The 24624-nt window shown below is 40.8% G+C and overlaps 1 protein-coding gene across 1 annotated transcript; it reads right to left on the bottom strand.

Moving 5' to 3' along the window:
- Positions 1-446: 446 nt before the first annotated feature.
- LOC101608404 (arylacetamide deacetylase-like 2) lies at positions 447-23532 on the bottom strand. Its single transcript, XM_004655912.2, has 5 exons — positions 23395-23532; positions 20850-21072; positions 14344-14413; positions 12427-12598; positions 447-1049 (listed from the first exon to the last, which is right to left on the bottom strand). Exons 1-5 carry the CDS (start codon positions 23530-23532, stop codon positions 447-449), a joined length of 1206 nt encoding a protein of 401 aa, XP_004655969.2.
- Between the last annotated feature and the right edge of the window lie 1092 nt (positions 23533-24624).

Raw genomic sequence — 24624 nt, 5'->3', positions numbered from 1 at the left:
TAATTTTACATGGGTGGTGGGGACTTGAACCCAAGTCACAGGCACTGTAGGCCAGCAACTAAATCACCTACACAGATCCTTCCCCCATCTTAACAATGCACTACTACACCTGAATATGTAGAGCTCATCAACTAAAATAAGTGTCATTTAAAGGAAATAACCAAGAGAATACCTTCATTTTATAACTGCTTAATGTTAGGAAAATTAACTAACTTCCTCAAAAACATATAATAATCATTATTCTACTTTAATATTGGATTCGTCCAAAACTTTAATCATTATCTCTCCATTAAATTCACAATACATCAGAATGAATCATCAGATTACCTTACTAATGAAACAGTTACCTAGCTATATGACCATATATTTATATTTATATTATATTATAGGGTTTATATTATAGATTATATTTATATTATATTATAGATTTATATTATAGGTTTATACTATAGATTATTTTTTAACCAGCTAGTGTACTTATCTCTGATTTTCAAGGCTAGATTCAAATTAAATGGTGCAGTTGCAAAAGACAGAGCTCCATGGTACCCATTCTCTAGATGGTCATGAGTAACCTGAACCCCAACTTTTCTAAGTCGTGCAACATAAATAAGCCCATCATCTCTGAGAATATCATGCTCACAAGTGAGCAAATAAGTTAACTGCAACTTCTGTAACTGGGCATCAGTAGCCAGCAAAGGGGACACCCTGCTATCCATAAAGTTTGGATTTGAAACATTTAGTTTCCCCAGAATTGGTTCAGTATAAATATGATTCTTTTTATACTTTTCAGGAAGAAAGGTACTCCAGTTGACAAACTTGAACAAAGGTCTCGATTCTTCAGGCATGTGTTGGTTTTTCATTATTGCCTGGTACAGCATTTTGCCTTCACTAACAAAACGGCTGATTAATTTAGCTGCTACCGCCCGTGTCAGAAGAGGACCATGTTGATATAATTGATGGGATGGCATGAAGCTATCAATCAACTGTAAGCCAGGAGATATTAAGGCTTGAGCCTTAAGTTTATTTTTGATTTCTGGATCACTCTGTAGCTGAAAAATAGATAACAAATGTCAATGAATGAATGGCTTTCAAACTAGAAGGAGATTTTTACCTTATTCTTATAAATAAACTTATAATACTGACACAATATCCAGTTATTCCTGTAATGATAATACTGTAAAGACATAAAAACCTGCCATCCCACTTAAACCAGTAAAGAAATGATGCCCACTTAGGTGCTCATGTATTCACATGGAACTATCAAACAGAAACACAATTTTGACATTCCCTGTGAGGATGATAAGTCATCCATGTTTAAAATCAGCTTGCATTTTGATTTTGTTTTGTGAGACAGGGTCTTGTTATGCATCCCGGACTGGCCTGGAACCTGCTATCCTCCTTTCTCAGCCTCCTAAGTGCTAACATGCCTGGCTTGTTTAAAACCATTTTTGACCTAAAGAAAGTTAAATGAGAATAAACCACTAATATAACAATAAAATATGAATGCCGGGCTGGAGAGATGGCTTAGTGGTTAAGCGCTTGCCTATGAAGCTTAAGGACCCCGGTTCGAGGCTTGATTCCCCAGGACCCACATTAGCCAGATGCACAAAAGGGTGCACGCATCTGGAGTTCATTTGCAGTAGCTGGAGGCCCTGGCATACTCTCTCTCTCTCTCTCTCTCTCTATTTCTCATTCTCTCTCTGTCACACTCAAATAAATAAAAATAAACAAAAAATTTTAAACAATATATGAATACCAACCCTCAAATATTAACTAAATTCGAAAGAAAATGTACCATTTTAAAGGATATATTCCTAATATACATCTTACCTTTTGGGTTAGATAGTGTAGTATACTAGGAAATAAGCAGAGTAATTTACAAAAACATCAAAAGAGCAGAAAAAAATGTGAAACATTTAATGTGTGTAACTTCTTTTACCAGAAATGAGAAATGTCCTCAGGTAACAGCTGTCAGATAACTTAGCTTCTCTTTTGTCTTCTATAGCTGGCAACCTATGATTAGTCTCCTTTAGAGGTAATGTTACCTAACCTACACACCAGCTTCTAGAACAAAGCCTTCCACACAGATGCCTCTATCTGCTGCCGTCCCCCAGGAAATGTCAGGATCTGCACAGTAAATTCAAGGACATTCCCTCATCAAAGCAGCTGACTTATGAAAAATGAAGTAGTTGGTGGGAATCTCCAAAGCACATCACTATGAAAACATGTGTCCCAATTCCTACTTGCAGACCCAATCTCTAAAGTCCTATAAATTCAGGAGAAAATTCAGAAAGAAAACCTTTTCTTAGGAAACATTCCCCAGGCTCCTGATCCTTCCTATGTTCTTGAACTGGTCATTTCTGAAGTAGAGTGACCACCTCTGAAGATGAAGAGGAAGTCACAGCAGTGACCACAGCAACAAAGCGGAGGCAGAGACCCTGGCCTCTACCTTCTCTGTGTGTCAGCAGGATCATAGATCAGCTGGGTATGGTGGTACCTGCTTTAATCCTAGCACTTTGGAGGCAGAGATAGAAGGATTGCTGTGAGTTTGATGCCACCCTGAAATTACATAGTGAATTCCATGTCAGCCTGGGTTAGAGTGAGACCCTACCTCAAAAAATCAACAAAACAAACATAGTTCTATACTCCTGTTTTTATGCCAGTACCATGCTGTTTTTATTACTATGGCTTTGTAATATAGCTTTAGATCAGGTATGGTGATGCCACCAGAGGTATTTCTTTTCCTCAGGATATGTTTGGATATGTGAGGCCTTATGCCTTTCCAAATGAAATTTGAGATCATTTTTTCTATCTCTGTGAAGAACACTGAAGGGATATTAATTGGAATTGCATTAAATCTATATATTGCCTTTGGTAGGATTGTCATCTTCACAATGTTAATTCTGCCTATCCAGGAGCACGGGAGGTCTTTCTATTTTCTCAAGTGCTCCTCAATTTCTTTTTTAAGTGTTTTTATGTTTTCATTGTATAGATCTTTCACTTCCTTGGTTAATGTTATTCCAAGGTATTTTATTTTTTTGTTGTTGCTATTGAAAATGGGACTATGTCCCTTAATTATTCTCTGTATCTTTGTTATTTGCATATAGAAATGCTACTGATTTTTGTGCATTGATTTTGTATCCTGCTACTTTGCTATAGGAGTTAATCACCCTCAGGAGTATAGACCAATTGAATAGACTTGAAGACCCAGACTTTGGGTCAAGCAACTATAGCTACTTGATATTCGACAAAGGTCCTAACAATATAGGCTGGAAAAAAGATATCATCTTCAACAAATGTTGCTGGACAAACTGGATAACCACATACAGGAAAGTGAAACTTGATCCACACATTTCACCATGCACTACACTCAAATCCAAATGGATCAAAAACCTAAAGATAAGACCAGAAACTCAAATGCTACTGGAAGAAAATTTAGGAAGTACTTTCCATGATATAGGAATGGAAAAAGACTTCCTGAACAAAACCCCAGTAGCTCACAATCTTAAACAGTCACTCAACCAATGGGATCATATGAAGCTGAAGAGTTTACAGACAAGCATACAATAAGCAGAGCAAATTGATTACAAACAGAATGGGAGAAAATATTTGTGGGTTATCAAACTGATAGAGACCTAATCTCTAGAATCTACAAAGAACTCAAAAATCTAAACAGTAAGAAGTCAAACATCCCACTCACAAAATGGGGCAAAGAGATGAACAGGCTGTTCACAGAGGAAGAAATACAAATGGCCAACACACACTTAAGGAAATGTTCATCATCCCTAATCATCAGAGAACTGCAAATTAAAACAACTATGAGATTCCACCTTACCCCAATAAGGATAGCAAACATCAAAAAATCAAACATTAAAAAATAAATGCTGGCAAGGATGTGAAGAAGCAGGAACACTAATCCACTGTTGGTGGGAGTGTAGGATGGTACAACCACTTTGGAAAGCAATATGGAGACTCCTGAAAAGCTGACTATAGAGATACCAACAGACCCAGTTATTCCCTTACTTGGCATTTACCCTAAAACCTTCAAATCACAGGCCAGAGAAATTTGTTCAACCATGTTTGTAGCAGCTCAATTTGTAATACCTAAGAGCAGGAATCAACCCAGATGACCATCACTAGAAGAATGGGTAACTAAGATGTGGAATATCTACACAATGGAATTCTATACAGCAGTAAGAAAAAATGACACAAAGAAATTTGAGGAAAAATGGTTGAGCCTGGAACAGATCATTCTCAGTGAACTTACCCAATCACAGAAAAAAAAATTGCCACATAATCTCACACATCTGCAGCACCTAACCTGAATCTACCCAAGATACCTTACACACCCAGCAAGCATCTCATGGACTAGACACTAGGAGGGATGGGGAAGGAGGGGAGGGCATCAAAGGGGTGGAAAACACTAATCTAGACACAAATGGCAATGGTACCATAAAATTCTACTTCCTAAAAGGCAGATCAAATGGCTGAACCTTCACCAGGCCCTTACAGGAAACACCTGAACCACAAGACACTGGAGAGGGTAGGATCAAGTCTAACCTAAATCCTCTACATGTTCCCTCCCTCCCTCTTCCTCTCCCCCTCTCTCTCCTCTCTAAGTAGTTAATTAGTTACCTTTTTTTCCTCATTTTCTTAGGGGGCACTGACCTGTAACTCCCAGTACCAGCATGGGGCTATCACCCACAATGAGCTTTTGATCAGAGAAACACAAGGTTTTCTAAAAGAATGACAGTTTTCTGTCAGAGTACTTGATGACCCACCAAAGGTTAGTGGTAAGACCCTATTGCTGAAGAAACCATATGCAGCTGACACATAAAATGGAATGCCATGGCTGGAAGCCAGGAGAGAATCAGTCCCCAGACAGTCAGTGTGTCTAGTGCCAGAAGGTGCTACATGGGCGACTGGGGGAAACAACCAATATCTGTCCAAGCAACTCATGGTCCAACCTACTTAGCAGCAAATAATCTGGTGTGATGCCCACACAAATGCAATAATGGCACACAGCCATGGTGGGGAACCAACTGCTCTTGACTCAGCTAACTGATCCCCTCAGTTGTACAAGACCCATAGCTGGAGCTGGGAAACAAATCAGAACCATATCCAAACATAAGACCACTCTCCAATATCAAGCTACCATCAATCATGGGTTACAAGAGGGCCTACACCTATTAAACTCTCTATAAAAAAAAAAAAGTAAGGGCTATCTCATTTATCCATTGGAGAATCTGCTTCTCTTTTTCAGATAGATGCAGATCCTAAGGAGAGAGCCACCCATCGTACCTCAACAGGGCCCTGGCTGAAACTAAGGAAAATTGGCAAAACAAGCAAGGGTGCTGTTTTCCTGATGAACCAGATACCAGCACAAGGGGGAAGGAGACAAACACAGAGAAAAATCAGTGCCTACCAAATCAGAGAGCCAAAGCCCCAGAGGCCCCCAACACCTCATCACTGAAGCAGACCAAAAATGAACCCAACATGGCTCAGGGAAATTTTGCGGAAGAGGGGGCAGAAAGAATGTCAGAGCCACATGTTGGGTCATGATATACAGAAACATTTATCATACCGATAACTGTGGGCTAACTCCACAATGCACGACCCATATACCTCAACGAGGAGGGGCCAATGGCGAGGGGGTAGGTCATGGATGAGCCTAATAATGACACCAAACTGCCTGTACTTGCAGAATAGAAAACTAATAATAAAAAAAAGAGTTCACTCAGAAAAATGAACCAAAAGGGTAGTGGAAGTGAAATATTTAGAAATGGTGTTTTCCTTCAGGGACAATACCATGATCTTGATTCCTTAATAATCTGGGAAGACCTTTCTTTGCCCAAGCAGGTTCCACAAGTCAAGTGAAAAACAAATACTGTCCCCTAGCAGCTCAAAAAGGATGGTAAGGCAGTGTTAAAGGGCTGTGCCCTGGCTATCAGCAGGTTCACAGATTCTCAATCCTCTCTTCCCTGTTCAGGATCCCTTGGGAGGCAATACAACCCTAAAAACTTGACACCAATAAAATACATGCACTAACAGCCGCATGAAGAAAGTCACGGGATGACAGGCTGGGTGCTGCCCTGGGCCTGCAGGGCTGGGAAGCCAATGCTATGGCAGCATCCCCATAAACAACTTTGTTAATAATAGCATTACAAGTGCTCTGTATTCTCTAGCAGACCCTCACTGTTACCTGCAGAAGCAGAGGAAGGTCCTCACTGTGAGAAGGAGACTTCACTAGTAGAGAATACACTTGATCAGAGAAGAAGCAGGCTAAATGCTACCTACACTTATTTTCTCCAAAGACTTCATTTTTCTATATCAATTGTACCTGTATATCCATAATCACTCCACCTCCCAAACTCTGTCCTTAAAATCACAAGCATTCACTCTCACACTAAAATGTATCCCTTGTGTAGTCCTTTATTAAGATACTGAATCCAACAGGAGCTCCTACAGTCTGGGGTCCAGGCACCTCACAAGCCCATGCTGTGTTTATAATGTGATGTACCCTCCCTATGGAGTGTGAGATCATGACTAACATGCACTAATGGCCAGAAAACTCATTTTTATTCTACACGTGACAAAATAAATACCTCATAAAGGCAGGTAAGCAGAAGCCTGCACCCTGGCCTGTTAAAAAAAAAAAATAGGTCAACTAGACCTACTGGATGTCTACAGAACATTCCACCTCAACTCTACAGAATGCACGTTCTTCCTAGCAGCCCATGGAACCTTCTCCAAAATTGACCATATATTACACCATAAATTGTACCTTCATAAAGTTAGGAAAAATGAAGTAACTTCCTGCAACATGTCAGATCACAATGCTATAAAGGTAGTATTTAACAGCAAGAGACACATCAATAATTCCACCAGCTCCTGGAGATTAAACAACACACTTTAAAACAATGAATGGGTCAAAGAAAAAATCAAATTAGAAACTGTAAAATTTCTATAATTGAATGATAATGAAAACACAACCTACCAAAACTTAGGGGACACAATGAAGGCAGTCCTAAGGGGAAAATTCATAGCCCTAAATGCCTTCATTACACAGAGTGATCCCAAATTAATAACCTGACTGTCCACATAAAGGCACTTGAAAAACAAGAAGAATCCAACACAACAAGTTCCAGATAGAAAGAAATAACTAAGACTAGAGCAGAAATTAATTAATTGGAAACTAAGAAAACAATTTTAATATTTTATTTTTGTTTATTTATTTATTTGACAGTGAAAGGGAGAGGAAGGGAAGGAGAGAGAGAGAAGGGGCGAGCCATGGCCTCCATTCACTGCAGGCAAACTCCAAAAGCGTGTGTTCCCTTGTGCATCTGGCTAAGGTGGGTCCTGGGGAATCAAACCTGCATCCTTTGGCTTTGTAGGTAAACGTCTTAACCACTAATCCATCCCTTCAGCCCAGAAAACAATTTTTTTTAAAAAATCAATGAAACATATATAGTTTGAAAAATTAAACAAGTTTAACAAATCCCTGACCAAATTGGTCAAGCAAAAAAAGAGACAGAGAGAAGTCTCAAATTAACAAAAGCAGAAATGAAAAGGGAGAGATCACAACAGACATCATTGAATTTGGAAGAATCATCAGGGCATACTTCCAAAATCTCTACTCCACAAAATTAAATAATCTGGAAGAAATGGATTAATTCCTAAGCATATGCCACCTAACAAACTTAAACTCAGAAGATATTCATCTCCTAAACAAGTGTATCACATCCATGGAGATTGAAAATGTAATCCAAACCTTCCCAAAAGGAAAAGTTTAAGACCAGATGATGTCTCAACTGAATTCTATCAAACTTTCATTGAAGAATTGAAACCAATTTTTCTTGAAATTTTCTGCATAATTGGAGACCAGGGAATCTTACCTGACTCCTTTTATGAAGACAGCATCTCCCTAATACCAAAACCAGACAGATGCAACAAGGAAAGAAAACTATAGGCCTATAACCTTAATGAATTTAGATGCAAAGATCCTGAACAAAATCCTTGAAAACTGAATTAAGCAACACATCAAAAGCATTAGCCACCTTGACTAAGTAGGCTTCATCCCAGGGATGCAGTGATAGTTTAAAATATGGAAATTGGTCAATGTAATATTCCACATAAATAAACTTAACCATAAGAACTTCATGATCATCTCAATTGATGCAAAAAAAAAGGCCTTAGACAAAATACAACACTTCATGATCAAAACACTGGAATGAATAGGTATAAAGGGTATATATCTCAACACAATAAAGGCTATATATAAAGCACCTAAGGCCCAAATAATACTTAATGGGGAAAAACAGAAGGTATTCCCACTGAGATCAGGAAGAAGACAGGGGACCCCACTCACACCACTGCTCCTCACATAGTACTAGAAATCCTAGCCCAAGCAATAAGAGAGGAGTAAGGAATAAAAGGGATTCAAATTGGGACAGAAGAATCAAGTTAGCCCTATTTGCAAATGACATGATCCTACATATAAGTGACCCAAAAGTCTCCATCTCAAAACTTCTAAAGGTGACAAATTCCTTCTGCAAAATGGCAGGATACAAAATCAATGCACAAAAATCAGTAGCTTTGCTATATGCAAAGGACAGGTATATAGAGAAAGAAATCAGTAAGGCAATCCCATGTTCAATAGCAACAACAAGAAAATAAATACCTTGGAATAACATTAACCAAAGTTGTGAAAGACCTATATAATAAAAACCCTCAAGAAAGAAATGGAAGAGGACTTGAGAAGATGGAAAGTCCTACCGTGATGCTGGATAGGTAGAATTAATATTGTGAAGATGACAATTCTAGCAAAAGCAACATATAGATTTAACACTATACCAGTAAAAATACCAGCATAATTTTTCACAGACATTGAAGAAATAATCTCAAAATTCATATGGAAAGTCAGAAGTCAATGGATATCCAAACATACCCTCAGCAAAAGACACACCTCTGGCGGTATCACTATACCCGGTCTAAAGCTATATTACAAAGCCATGGTGACCAAAAGAAAAACAGCATGGTACTAGAATAAAAACAAAAACAGAGCAATGGAACAGAACTGAAGATCCAGAACTTAGGTCAAGTGAATACGGCTGTTTGCTCTTTGACAAAGGTTCTAATAATAATAATAGGAGAAAAGACAGCATCTTCAACAAATTCTATTGGACAAATTGGATGAACATCTGTTGAAAAATGAATTTAGGCCCACTCATTTCACCATACACAAAAGTCAAGTCTCAGTGGATAAAAGACTACAATATACGACACTCTTAAACTACTGGAAGAAAAAGTAGGAGGCACTCTCCACAATATAGGACTGGAAAAAGACTTCCTGAACAAAACCCCAGTAGCCCAGGAAATTAAACAAGCACTCAACCAATGGATCTCATTAAGCTAAAAGTTTTGCACAGACAGACATACCATAAGCAGAGCCAATAGACTTCCCACTGAAAGGGAGAAAATCTTTGCCAGCTATACCACTGACAGAAGCCTAAATTCTAGACTCTACAAAGAACTCAAAAAGCTTAACAATAGGGCTGGAGAGATGGCATAGTGGTTAAGCACTTGCCTGTGAAGCCTAAGGACCCTGGTTCAAGGCTCAATGCCCTAGGACCCACATTATCCAGATGCACAAGGGGACACTTGCATCTGGAGTTCGTGTGTGGTGGCTGGAGGCCCTAGTGCACCTATTCTTTCTCTCTCTCTTTCTCCCTCTTTCACTGTCTGTCACTCTCAAATAAATAAATAAATAAACAATTTTTTTAAATTTTTATTTATTTATTTGAGAGCGACAAACACAGAGGGAAAGACAGCGAGAGAGAATGGGAGTGCCAGGGCTTCCAGCCTCTGCAAACTAACTCCAGATGTGTGCGCCCCCTTGTGCATCTGGCTAACGTGGGACCTGGGGAACCGAGCCTCTAACCAGGGTCCTTAGGCTTCACAGGCAAGCACTTAACCGCTAAGCCATCTCTCCAGCCCAAACAATTTTTTTTTTAAAAAAAGGATAACAACAAAAAAATCAAACCAGTCACTCCAAAGTGGGGCAGAGAACTAAATAGGGCATTCTCAGAGGAAGAATTACAAATGGCTAACACAGACTTAAGAAAATGTCCAATATCCCTAGTCATTAGGGAAATGCAAAAGAAAACAACTATGAGATTCTACCTTACCCCAATATGGATAGCAAACATTAAAAAATATCAAATGAAAACAAATGTTGGTGAGGCTATGGAGAAATAGAGACACTCATTCATTGTTGGTGGGAATGTAAGCTAGTATAACCACTATGGAAATCACTATGGAGACTTCTGAAAAGGATGAATATAGAATTACCAACAGACCCTGTTATTCTTTTACTGGCATTTACCCTAAAAGCTCCACATCTCAGTTCAGAGATATTTGTTCAACTATGTTTTATAGCTGTTCAATTCAAAATAGCTACAAATGGGAATCAGCCCAGGTGCCAATCATTGAATGAATGGATGACAAAGATGTGGTATATCCACACGATAGAATTCTATTTAGGAGTAAGAAAAAACAACACAATGAAATTTGTAGAAAAATGGCCAAACTTGGGACAGACCATTCTAAGTGAATTCACGCAACCCCAGAAAAACAACCGTCACGTGGTCTCACTCATCTGTGGTTCCTAACCTGGGTCAGCCTGAGTTGCTGAAATACATGAAGACTTGTACAATAGTGAGGGTCAGTGTTGGGTAAGGGAAACGATTGGTGGGACACAAAACTGGACCTAAATGAAGCCAGTACCGGAGAATCCTATATCCTGGAAGCCAACAAAAATGTGAAACCCACAAGAGGAGCTTAGGGGGAGCACCTGAATCAAAAAGCCCTGGAGGGGTTGGATGAAATCTAACCTTAAATCTCTCCTGCTTCTCTTTCTTCCCTGTCTTTTTCCTTTTTCTTTTCCCTTGGTGATGGCCTGTAATTTCCCTGTACCAAGACGTGATCTACATCTGCAATGAGCTGTTTGATCAGAGAGACCTACTAGATGTTCTGTTTGGAAAAACTGACAGTTTTTAACAAATAATTTCCAGGTAAAGGAGCATATAAAGAAACCATATGATGTTCACGACCGCCCTTCCTCCTTCTGAAGCTTCTCAGTGCATTACAATTATAACACAAGCACACTGTGTCATTCCAGTTTCACATGAAGGAGACGCAGTGTGCTGCCCATGGAGCAACCCCATGTAGCCTCTAACTGCTGTCCACCGGCTCCAGAACTTGCATCAGATACAGAAGCATGAGCCACCCAGAACCTGTGGTATTCTCCTTGCTCAGGCTAAGCCCCTGAAGCAGCCACTTACAAGGAAAATCACGGCCATGAGAAACACAGGGCCGCCATAGCTCCTTCTGCGTTCTCTGGAGACCTCAACCACCTCATCCCTGTGGGTCAGTCTGTACAATTTAAAGGATGGGTCCCGCATTGTGCTAATGTGATTCCTAAACTAATTTTGAAGGCATGACTTATGCATGTAGACAACGGAAGCACAGCTCTGTGATGGGTCTGAGAGGACATTTCAGATGAATTAACTGACAGATAAAGACCCTCCCTGAATGAGGCGGCTGGAGGCTTCAGCAGAATCAAAAGGAGCAGCTAAGAGAAGGAGCTAAGCATTAGCCTCCATGTCTCTCTGCTTCCTGTCTAGGGAGACGGCCCTCCTGCTGCCCAGCCATCCCCATGCCATCCCTGCGTCACTGACTACACCTTGTCAGCATGAGCTACAATCGCCCCTTCCTTCCCTTAAATTGCTTCTGGTCAGGTATTTACTCACAGTTATAACACAAGAAATGAACACACACATCAAAAGGAATGACACCAAATTCTTAGTACTTTTTATAATGTAGCCATCAACAACCAGCAAAGATTAAAAACCTTATCATATTAGATAGTAATTCTCACACTTTGTAATAATCTTTATGTAAAGTGAAGGTAAGCCAGGCCTGATGACAAGTTGTATAATTCCACCTAATTGGGTTACTACTAATTAAGGAGGATTGCAAATTCAAGGCCTACCCAGGCTACAGAGCAAGGGCAAATCCAGCCTGGGAAACTTCTTGTCAAGGCCCTGTCTCAAAACACAATGTTAATAAAAGGAGTAGCAGGCTGGGAATGTAAGATCACTGGTAGAGCTCTTACTTATCTGACATTCACAAGGCCCTGAGTTCAATCCCTACTACCAACGGAAGTAGAATCACAGCAGAGTTGTTCACTTGATACAATTAGAGCACAAGTGAATCCAAGTTCATGCAGAAATATAGACACTAGTTTGTTTTACAGTTCAAGGATTCCAGTATAGAACAGATGCAAACATAACAACAAAAGTAGTGATGTTTGTGTTTGAACCCCTTGTGTGCAGGTTCCAAACCAATGTGACATCTGTAACATACCATGAGAGACACTGCTGCTGCCAATGTTCCTCCAGAACTATCCCCTGAGACACAGATGCGAGCTGGATCAACTTTGTATTTTGCAAGAACTGTAGACTGTAAAAAGAACTTGACCACGGAAATTGAATCTTCGAAGGCAATTGGGAATGGATATTTTGGAGCAAGTCTGTGGCTTAAAGGGAAAGACAAAACAAATGTAAGATAAGCATGCATTTTTGACTAAACTTTAGATATTACTAGATAGATATGGATATTGAAATATAGACATACATTCAAGAATCTCTCAACTTAACCAACAGATCCACTGGTCAAATTTGACTTTACTTTTAATCTTTAATTCCAACAAATAAACCTTGTCTTAATAATATATTCCTCTTTGAAATAAGAAGTAGAATCTGGGGATGGAGCGATGGGTTATGGAAAAAGTGATCATCACACAAACACAAGTACTGAGGTCAGTCACACCTGCAGAACCCTCATTATCTTGGACACTGTTGAATACAACTTGTAATTCCAGTGAAAACCTGCAGTGAGAAGGGGAAGGAAGACAGGAGAGATTCCTGGAAACGTTCAGACCAGCTAGCTTGATGAACAATGAAAAATCCTACATCAAACAAAATGTAAGGATAGAATGGACATCCAACATCATCCTCTGATTCCTGCACACACACACCATAGATTCTATGCAGCTGGAGAGATGCCTTAGTGGTTAAAGTGGTTGCCACTCAAGCCTCATGGCTAAAATCTTTGAAATATAAATAATTTGGTATCACAATGATTCTTTCTTACACATGGTAACTTTAAAAAAATCATATATATACATATATATCTTATACATATTTGTGTATGCATACATACATGCATTAATATATAGCTATCTTATACACTTGGGCTACCTTTTTTCTTAACTCTAAAGTGGTCTTCATAATATGCATTAGAATTAGCAAATTATTCATATGGCCATATTCAATACTAGCAGCAAGAGAGCCCTACAGTGTTTCACACTGTAACCACTGCCTAAATCCTTTAAAATTTACTTTCAAAGTCTAAACAAAGTGATATATCAAAATATAAGTGTCCTTCAGGATAAAAAAACAACAAATCACTTAAACAACTGTGAAATTCTCAAACCAGTGATCAAATGTGACACCATCTAAAAAGTTTATTTGAGGTCTGGAGAAATTGCTTAGTGGTTTCAGTGGTTGCCTGCAAAGCCAAAGTACCTAGGTTCAATTCCCTAAGACCCACATAAGCCAAATGCACAAGGTGGCACATGCATCTGGAGTTTGTTTGCAATGGCTGAAGGCCCTAACGTGCCCATTCTCTCCCCCCACCTTCTCTTTTTCCCACAACCTTCTTCTTTCTCTCTCTTTCAAGTAAATAAAATAATGTAAAATAAAATAAAAAGTTTATTTGAAACAATCATGTATTAGATTAGGTGAAAATGACAGGAGAAATAGAGACCATCCTAGCTATTGAAAATTAGAAATAACTTGAGATCTTCAAATGATCCTATCATCAGTCAGCTAACATAACTGGAACACAAGAGAGCATTAGCCTATAATTGTTTTAACTACCAACTCAAATTAAACCCACTATCCAAAAGGGATAATGGGCATGCTTTTCTAGGTACAAATAAGGTCCTCTGCAACCCCTGTTTTATACTCCTAGAGGCATCGTGATGCTGTCAGCAAAGATTCTCACCCCTCTGTGCCTCTCAGAGTCCACAGTGAATTAAGTAAAACCCAACCCTTTTGTGGACTCGCTGACGCTGTACTGCTGAAGAGAAGGTTAATGAAAACCACAACATCCCTGGGACACAGTCGCTTGGGATGGTTGGGTCATGTGCCTTGATCAGGAAACCTATACCACGAGGGCATGGAGTGCGGAGCTACAGAAAATCAACCATGGTCTTACTCCACTCCCACAACCACAGCATCAAGCTTCATTGCTGTCCATCGGTTCAGGAAGTCGTAGCTCGACATCTCTGGAATAAAAGAAATAAATATAAAGTGTTGCCCTGTTGATACTGGGCATATAAATCCAAAGCATCACATAAAACTATGGCTACAATAACCAGAGCCCTGAAGCTAAGCAGAACATAATGATATCTATCATTATAATCTACATACATTTGCAATTGAACCATTCTTGAATTTTTCAGGTGTTACTAGTTATTGTTCTTGCCTCTTATATACAGGAATATTATTTAAATACCAAATGTACATCTTGTGTAATTTAAAAAGTTGGGACTGGAGTCATTGTTTAATGGTTAAAGTACTTGTTTGCAGAGCCAAAGGATCTTGGTTCAATTCCCAGGACCCACATAAGCCAGATAGACAAGGTGGCACATGAGTCTGAAGTTTGTTTGCAGTGGTTGGAGGCCCTGGTGTGCCCATTCTCTCTCTCTCTCTCTCTCTCTCTCTCTCTCTCTCTCTTTCTCTCTCTCCCTCTCTCTCTTAAATAAAAATATTTAAAAATTAAGCTTGGGATAGAGAGATAGCTTAGCAGTTAAGGCACTTGCCTACAAAGCATAATGGCCCAGGTTTGACTCTCCAGGTCCCACATAAGCCTGATGAACATGGTGGTGCATGTATCTGGCGTTTGTTTGCAGTGGGTAGAGGCTCTGGCATGCCCAATATTACTCTTAATCTCTCTCTCCCTCTCTGTCTTTCTCTTTCTCTCTCCCTCTCTCTCTTTCTCTCTCTCTCTCTCTCAAATACACACACACACACACACACACACACACATACACACATACACACTCACCCTGTATGTATAATAAATAAAAAGAAATATTTTAGAAAGTAAACTTATTCTCTTAATGAAGTCTGAGATATTTATATGAATTCACTTATGTTTAATACACTCATAAATAAACATTACCATTCTCAACAGAGGTCACTCTTTAAATTTTAGTTTACATCAAAGAACTGCATGTTCTTGCCATTCTCATGCCTTATGAAAATAAATGTACAGATCAAAGCTAGATGTTGTATAAGTAAGAATAAGAATGAGAAACAGAGGTATAACTGTAATAAAAATCTTAATACAAAGCAATGTCAAAATTCTTCTTAGGCATTCAAATTATACTGATTCAGGTAAGATGCATCAATTGGAATTCTTTATGCAAAATGTCAAAATATAAGGTCAGCTTTAAATGGAAAAGAAAGAAAAAATTCACTACAATAAAAATGTATTGAAAGTCAAGATTCCATGAGAATGCATAGAGTTCAGGGTAATTGTTGCAGCAAAACACTTGAAACAAAACCAAGGTGGCTGACCAGGAATGGTGGTATATGCCATGATTTCCATCATTTGGAAGGCAGGGGGAGGGGGATCACAATAATTGTGAGACCAGCCTGAGATTACATAGTGAATTCCAAAAAAGACTGGGCTAGAGTGAGATACTATGTCAAAAAAGAAACTAAAGAAAAGCATTCATTTTGCTTGTTTTATTTTAATTTTAATTACTTTTATTTGTTAGTTAAATGTTGAAAACAAGAGTGATGGGTCCTGTAGAGGTATTCATGTTAAACTTAAATGGAGCACAATTCCTCCAAGAACAGAACTGAGTTAGAAATTAAGTATACTGATCTGAAATTCTGTAGCCATCTTATTAATGGACACATAAATGTGACTTAAGATGGAAAAAAGTAGCTGATGAAATAAAACAACATGTAAAACAAAGAAACAATGAATACTAGGGAATAAAAATATTATAAAGTATAGAGAATATTTTGACACATTTTTCATATTTAATATATCTCACACTGGAAGAGAAAGATGAAGGGAGGAGAAAAAGGAAGACAAAAGGGAAAATGGACTGAGTGAGGTATAACAGTGGAGCAAGAAGAAGAAAGATAAATGAGGTGAACCATTAGAGTAGTAAAGAGAACCAATGGAGCTATCCCATGTAATAAGTGAAGAGACCACAGGGAAGTGTGCCAGTGCAGAACTGAAGAGATCAGAGTGAGGAGTACCAGTGATGGAGTGAATTCAGCTGAGTGAGGTGTACCAGTGGAGGAGTGAAGAGAGCTGAGAGAGGTGTACCAGTGGAGGAGTGAAGAGAGCTGAGTGAGGTGTACCAGTGCAGGAATGAATTCAGCTGAGTGAGTTGTACCATTGGAGGAGTGAAGAGAGCTGAGAGAGGTGTACCATTGGAGGAGTGAAGAGAGCTGAGAGAGGTGTACCAGTGGAGGAGTGAAGAGAGCTGAGAGAGGAGTACCAGTGGAGGAGTGAAGAGAGCTGAGTGAGGTGTACCAGTGGAGAAGTGAAGAGAGCTGAGTGAGGTGTACCAGTGAATGAGTGAAGAGAGGTGAGTGAGTTGTACCAGTGGAGGAGTGAAGAGAGCTGAGAGAGGTGTACCAGTGCAGGAATGAAGAGAGCTGATTGAGGTGTACCAGTGGAGGAGTGAAGAGAGCTGAGTGAGGTGTACCAGTGGAGGAGTGATGAGAGCTGAGTGAGGTGTACCAGTGGAGGAGTGAAGAGAGTTGAGAGAGGTGTACCAGTGGAGGAGTGAAGAGAGCTGAGAGAGGTGTACCAGTGGAGGAGTGAAGAGAGCTGAGAGAGGTGTACCATTGGAGGAGTGAAGAGAGCTGTGTGAGGTGTACCATTGGAGGAGTGAAGAGGGCTGAGTGAGGTGTATCAGTGGAAGAGTGAAGAGAGCTGAGTGAGGTGTACCAGTGGAGGAGTGAAGACAGCTGAGAGAGTTGTACCAGTGCAGGAGTGAAGAGAGCTGAGGGTGGTGTACCAGTGCAGGAGTGAAGAGAGCTGAGAGAGGTGTACCAGTGGAGGAGTGAAGAGAGTTGAGAGAGGTGTACCAGTGCAGGAGTGAAGAGAGCTGAGAGAGGTGTACCAGTGGAGGAGTGAAGAGAGCTGTGTGAGGTGTACCAGTGGAGGAGTGAAGAGAGCTGAGAGAGGTGTACCAGTGGAGGAGTGAACAGAGCTGAGAGAGGTGTACCAGTGGAAGAGTGAAGAGAGCTGAGAGAGGTGTACCAGTGGAGGAGTGAAGAGAGCTGAGTGAGGTGTACCAGTGGAGGAGTGAAGAGAGCTGAGAGAGGTGTACGAGTGGAGGAGTGAAGAGAGCTGAGAGAGGTGTACCAGTGGAGGAGTGAAGAGAGCTGAGAGAGGTGTACCAGTGGAGGAGTGAAGAGAGCTGAGGGTGGTGTACCAGTGGAGGAGTGAAGAGAGCTGAGAGAGGTGTTCCATTGGAGGAGTGAAGAGAGCTGAGAGAGGTGTACCAGTGGAGGAGTGAAGAGAGCTGAGTGAGGAGTACCAGTGGAGGAGTGAAGAGAGCTGAGAGAGGTGTACCAGTGGAGGAGTGAAGAGAGCTGAGTGAGGTGTACCAGTGGAGGAGTGAAGAGAGCTGAGAGAGGTGTACCAGTGGAGGAGTGAAGAGAGCTGAGAGAGGTGTACCAGTGGAGGAGTGAAGAGAGCTGAGTGAGGTGTACCAGTGGAGGAGTGAAGAGAGCTGAGAGAGGTGTACCAGTGGAGGAGTGAAGAGAGCTGAGAGAGGTGTACCAGTGGAGGAGTGAAGAGAGCTGAGAGAGGTGTACCAGTGGAGGAGTGAAGAGAGCTGAGAGAGGTGTACCAGTGGAGGAGTGAAGACAGCTGAGAGAGTTGTACCAGTGGAGGAGTGAAGAGAGCTGAGGGTGGTGTACCAGTGCAGGAGTGAAGAGAGCTGAGGGTGGTGTACCAGTGGAGGAGTGAAGAGAGGTGAGGATGGTGTACCAGTGGAGGAGTGAAGAGAGCTGAGAGAGGTGTTCCAGTGCAGGAGTGACGAGAGCTGAGGGTGGTGTACCAGTGGAGGAGTGAAGAGAGCTGAGAGAGGTGTACCAGTGGAGGAGTGAAGAGAGCTGAGGGTGGTGTACCAGTGGAGGAGTGAAGAGAGCTGTGTGAGGTGTACCAGTGGAGGAGTGAAGAGAGCTGAGAGAGGTGTACCAGTGCAGGAGTGAAGAGAGCTGAGAGAGGTGTACCAGTGGAGGAGTGAAGACAGCTGAGAGAGTTGTACCAGTGGAGGAGTGAAGAGAGCTGAGGGTGGTGTACCAGTGGAGGAGTGAAGAGAGCTGTGTGAGGTGTACCAGTGGAGGAGTGAAGAGAGCTGAGAGAGGTGTACCAGTGGAGGAGTGAAGAGAGCTGAGAGAGGTGTACCAGTGGAGGAGTGAAGACAGCTGAGAGAGTTGTACCAGTGGAGGAGTGAAGAGAGCTGAGGGTGGTGTACCAGTGCAGGAGTGAAGAGAGCTGAGAGAGGTGTACCAGTGGAGGAGTGAAGAGAGCTGAGGGTGGTGTACCAGTGCAGGAGTGAAGAGAGCTGAGAGAGGTGTACCAGTGCAGGAGTGAAGAGAGCTGAGGGTGGTGTACCAGTGGAGGAGTGAAGAGAGCTGAGAGAGGTGTACCAGTGGAGGAGTGAAGAGAGCTGAGAGAGGTGTACCAGTGCAGGAGTGAAGAGAGCTGAGGGTGGTGTACCAGTGGAGGAGTGAAGACAGCTGAGAGAGTTGTACCAGTGCAGGAGTGAAGAGAGCTGAGGGTGGTGTACCAGTGCAGGAGTGAAGAGAGCTGAGAGAGGTGTACCAGTGGAGGAGTGACGAGAGCTGAGAGAGGTGTACCAGTGGAGGAGTGACGAGAGCTGAGAGAGGTGTACCAGTGCAGGAGTGAAGAGAGTTGAGAGAGGTGTACCAGTGGAGGAGTGAAGACAGCTGAGAGAGGTGTACCAGTGCAGGAGTGAAGAGAGCTGAGAGAGGTGTACCAGTGGAGGAGTGAAGAGAGCTGAGAGAGGTGTACCAGTGGAGGAGTGAAGAGAGCTGAGGGTGGTGTACCAGTGCAGGAGTGAAGAGAGCTGAGAGAGGTGTACCAGTGCAGGAGTGAAGAGAGCTGAGAGAGGTGTACCAGTGCAGGAGTGAAGAGAGTTGAGAGAGGTGTACCAGTGCAGGAGTGAAGAGAGCTGAGGGTGGTGTACCAGTGGAGGAATGAAGAGAGCTGAGTGAGGTGTACCAGTGCAGGAGTGAAGAGAGCTGAGAGAGGTGTACCAGTGCAGGAGTGACGAGAGCTGAGGGTGGTGTACCAGTGGAGGAGTGAAGAGAGCTGAGAGAGGTGTACCAGTGGAGGAGTGAAGAGAGCTGAGAGAGGTGTACCAATGGAGGAGTGAAGAGAGCTGAGGGTGGTGTACCAGTGGAGGAGTGAAGAGAGCTGAGGGTGGTGTACCAGTGGAGGAATGAAGAGAGCTGAGTGAGGTGTACCAGTGCAGGAGTGAAGAGAGCTGAGAGAGGTGTACCAGTGCAGGAGTGACGAGAGCTGAGGGTGGTGTACCAGTGGAGGAGTGAAGAGAGCTGAGAGAGGTGTACCAGTGGAGGAGTGAAGAGAGCTGAGAGAGGTGTACCAGTGCAGGAGTGACGAGAGCTGAGGGTGGTGTACCAGTGCAGGAGTGAAGGGAGAGAAGTGAGGTGTACCAATGGAGGAGTTAGTAGGACACAAGGAGGCCAGAGGAAATGGAGGGTAGTTGAATGTGGACTTAAGTCCTAGGAGGTGGAAAACTTGAACAGTGTGAAAATATAGACATGCCATTCGGTTGAATAAGGACTGTCATAGATGCACACACAATGCCTTTACAGTTTGTTGATTTTTATGGAGTCATTTCCTCATTCAGAAATGTTAACAGACCATGGGTCAAAATAATGGATACAATAACGAAGCTGTCAGTTCTTTGATGAAAGGAGCATTATCACTAGATGTTTACAACCTTTAAGTACATGGTACAACATCCCGCACATCCTTCTGTGGAATGACTTCATAAATCAACAATACTCTAAAGGCAGTGTGTGTGTGTGTGTGTGTGTGTGTGTGTGTGTGTGTGTGTGTACTTAATCATTCTCCAACACTTCTTGTAATCACCTCCAAATATCAGAGAGGAACACAATGTTTTTAGGGTGGGACCCTTCTTCAGCCTTATACTCTGTTTTAATTTTCATATCTACATTATGGAATAGATTCTCTGGCTCTATCACCATTGCATCATGGTCTACATTTTAATTTTTTTTTTACATATATTAGGTGCAAGGGTAGTATGTCTGATTCAACATTTAAACTACCTGGTTCACTTTAGTATTTTATTTTGGAACTGAAGTCACATGCTTTGGAAACTTTAAACTAAAGCTCGTGAACTGTTTGTACTCTCCAATCTATGCTACCCAAATATTTATTTAATAGTAAAGTCTGCTTAATGAAATCATAACTGTATGTTACTGTTCTGTTGGACAAACTCAATATAAAAAATATGCATGAGCCATAATTTAGTCCAACATATCTATGTGAAGATAATCACAAAATAGTACTATATTGAAAAATGTTAATTTTACGTATACACAATATTTCAATCTAGATATACATATATAATGCAAAACAAACTGTAAAACAATTACACTTACTACAACTTCCTATGACAAAGCCACCACCATGAAAGTAAATCACAGCAGGTCTCTGTCTCTCTGATGTCCTTTTAGGCAAGTACAGGCGAACAGGGATGTCCCTGAAGTCCACATCAATCACTGTAAGGTTTTCATCTGAAATTGGGTTTGTAAGTTGGAGATTCATTATGCTACGAAGAAATTCTTCGTATTTCATAAGACCCATTGCTTCAGTAAACTCAGCCTACCAAAACAAAACAAAATTTAAACCATTATTTTGAATTGTAATAACATTAAATTCACATATTGAAACAATGGCGGAAGAGAAAATACTATCACAACACTAAAGTCATAGTGCTCATCCAAACACACATGTTGTTAGTGTCACTATCAAAGTCTCAACCTGTTGCTAGCTTTTCAGATAAATCTTTTTCTTACTCCATCAACTTCTCCTCAAGTCAAGAGGTGATCAATGACCAGAGCTTCATGGCTATAGTTTTACTTTCTCTCAAAAGTAAAATGGAGGCTGGAGGGATAGCTTAGTGTTTAAATCACTTGCCTACATATCCAAAGAACCCAGTTTTCAATTCCCCAGGACACAGGCAAGTGAAACTAATAAGTTGATGCATGCATCTATAGTTTTCTTACAGTAGCTGGAATCCCTAGCATGCCTGTTCTCTCTAACTTTCTCTCTCTCTCAAACAGATTTTAAAAAACAGCATATTTTTAAAAACTGAAAAGTAGTAGCATGATAGAGGGAACAACACTTAAACACTTACAAAACATTTGGGTTTAAATTTTAGCACCATGTTAAAAGTTAAAGAAGTGTATAATGAAAAGAATAGGTTTTACTTATCAAATTTAAATTTTAAAAATGGCACACTAAAAATTATACTGTGAAAGTAGATTGTGTTATTTTGTATTTCCACAACTTATAAGCTAATTATGTCTACTTTCTCCATATAATTCATTTTCCTCCTCCACCATGAGGAAGTAAACATTAGTCACTTTGAAGTCTAAAGATGTATGAGCTACCCTAGGAAGATAAGGTGACAGCTTCTCTATAGAATAACATTTGCTCAGTCATCTTTTCCTCATCTGTCTAGAAAACCAAGTGAGACACTAGAAACTATCTGGGCAGGAGGGCTGAAGACATGGCTCAACAGTTAAAGGTGTTTGCTTGCAAAGCATGAAAGCCCAGGTTTGATTCCTCAGATGCACAAAGAAAGGCACATGCATTTGGAGTTCATTCGCCATGGCTGGAGACCCTGGTGCAACCATTCTCTCTCTCTCCCTCCCCCCCCCCCCTCTCTCTCTCGCCTTGCAAATAAATTAACATTTTTTAGAACGTTTTAGAGAAAGAAGTCAATAGAGAGGAAAAGTATGTCAAGAATACTGAAAAAACTGTGGAGTAAACTGTTTAGGAGTCTCACATGAGAAATTCAGTCTCCTCTGAAAACCCACCTAGGCAGCTTCTAACTACCTATCAGGGTCTCCTCACTCTTCTCTGATGACTCATTCTCTAAGATTGTCTTTTTTCTAAAGGTTTTGTCCATAAAACCTCCAGATGGCAGCAGATTTTAGCAAAACAAGCATGGTACATTAGCTGTGGTAGACTTGAGTTCAAATTCTGACACTGCCACAGAAATAATCTGAAACTCGGGAATTCGGACGTGTAGATAGACAACAGCACAGCAGATCTCAAAGTGCGTCCCCGCGTTCTCACTGCTCTCGCAGACATTGTCAGGAAGGGTGTTTAATGCCGTCACACTGTCTGTTGTTCCGTGGGGTCTTTTTTGGAAACAATTAATTCCTTCGAGAGTATGCAATGTGTCTTGTAAATACCATAGACAGGATTTTATAAATACCAATCCAAAGCAAATAGGAAAATCACCTAAATTCCATAAAGACATGCATTAAGCAGATCTGAGAAAATGAAAGAAAGCTATTATCATGATTTCTTCCTGTTTGAAAAAAATCTTATTTTAATTAAAATATATCAATTATAATGTGATCATGATCATTATTATTATTAAGTGAGGAAATTGTTGACAGTTACTATTGATAAATATAACCCCCAAAACAAGTGCTTCCAGGTCTTGAGTAACTCAGAGTACATATAGAGTTTCTGAGAACATAAAGTTTGAGAACTACCTAGAAAGAGAAAAACATTAAAACAGTAAAATTATTAAATCTGCATCAAAATTTAAAACCATAATTAACATATGTGTGTGTGTTTTAAAAAATTATGAGAGCAGATTACCTCTGAACTGTCAGTGTCAGATATAATATTCAAGCTTTGTAACAATTCCTCAAATTTTCCTTTTGTACAATGCTATTTTTTGCCCTGAGTCATCAGAAGAATATGCAGTTATGGTCTTCAGATATGATTTTAGCAAGAATTGTTTCTCTCTATTTTGTCCATATTCAAGTGAACAGGTGAATGATAATACTATTTGTTTGGTTTATCCTTCTAGAAATCAGAGTCTCTTTCAGAAGAACTAACTGCAAGCAATTTCATATACACTTGTACCCAGATGTCCCAATTCCCCAGGAGAAATATTACCAGATTTGAAGCAATCTTTATAGCAGCATCTATGACAGCCAGTTTCCAGCGATCATCAATGCCTTCCGGCATGGGTATATAAATATAATAAGCAAAGAGAATAAAAGACAGTGCAAAGAAGAGAGTTCTGTACCCCATGATGAATCAATCTTGTTCCCAACTTGTGTGTGGTGATATTTAAGGGCTGAATAGTGGAACAAAGGCAGATGGTGAACTCAGGTAGCAGAACTGCTTTGTCAAAGTTGACTCCAGATTCAGTTCCAAGACTAGCAGTGGTAATAATAACTGGTGATGCAACGTTCCTTCCCGCTGAAACTAAGCTCACAGGGATAGTTTTCTCACTTAGGCCCACCACCAAAGGTTCTACAATAATTTTGTCACAAAATTGTTATTTCTGCCCAATATTCTGCCCAGTATGTGGCACCATGCTAGAAACTGTGCGACTCTGCCTTGTCTATGTGCATAGTACACACTAAGGAGGAGGGGTCATGCTCCAGAAGCCTTCGGGGTACCACAGCTTAAAGGGTGGAAGAGGGAAAGCAGGCAGGGAGGCTGAAAACAAGCAGGAAGTGAGCAGACCACGCGTGCAACTGGAAAAGTCAACCAGATTAAAACACCTTGCCCCACTTTCCCTTGCCCTTCCTTCCCTGTCTCCCCTGCACTGTGGGACACGCTCATGGAACTGCATGGGCCCTGCTCCTCTGCCTATTCCATCAGGTGGGCTCCTTCGCCATTTCTCTGGTAACTTCCAAGGGAGCACTCTAAGGGCCCTTGGGACTGGGGAACTAGGAATAGGGATGTCAGTGTGGGGAGATGGACGGCTGCAGTAGATTTGCCTCAGTTCCCAATACTTTTAACTCTGGATGATTATAAAGATAATTATGTTGGCAATGACATGTGTCCTTCCAAACACCCAGGATGAAATTCCCTGGGAGAAATATACACTATCTTCATCATTATTTTTCGTTGTTTCTTTTCCTTAAGTTTTGTGACTTTCATAGTTAGGGTCTCTCAATGAAATATTGAATAGAAGTAATGATAGACAAATTTGTCATATTCATGATTTCCAAAGGAAAGATATTATATGTCCTCTCTCCACAAAGAATACACGTACTTTCTTAGACTGCTATAATCCATTTCCTACCTGAGTTACTAAAACAATAAAAATTTGTTTTCTCAGAACCTTGGCAGCTAGAAATCTGAAATGAAAGTCCTGGAAAGGTTCATTTC

Source organism: Jaculus jaculus, chromosome 12 (genome assembly GCF_020740685.1).
Source record: "Jaculus jaculus isolate mJacJac1 chromosome 12, mJacJac1.mat.Y.cur, whole genome shotgun sequence".
Classification (NCBI taxonomy): Eukaryota; Metazoa; Chordata; class Mammalia; order Rodentia; family Dipodidae; genus Jaculus; species Jaculus jaculus.
Note: the sequence above shows the minus strand (reverse complement) of the source record. Positions and strands in the feature narration are given on the sequence as shown.

Bases quoted from the DNA above. Each gene is read 5' to 3' on its own strand.
- LOC101608404 (XM_004655912.2), bottom strand. From the start codon at position 23,532: ATGGGGTACAGAACTCTCTTCTTTGCACTGTCTTTTATTCTCTTTGCT. The intron at 12,599-14,343 runs GTAAGACCATGG...TTTCCCTTTAAG, and splicing joins GCTGTGGTTGTGGGAGTGGA to CCACAGACTTGCTCCAAAAT. The intron at 1,050-12,426 runs GTATGTTACAGA...TCTATTTTTCAG, and splicing joins CAGCAGCAGTGTCTCTCATG to CTACAGAGTGATCCAGAAAT.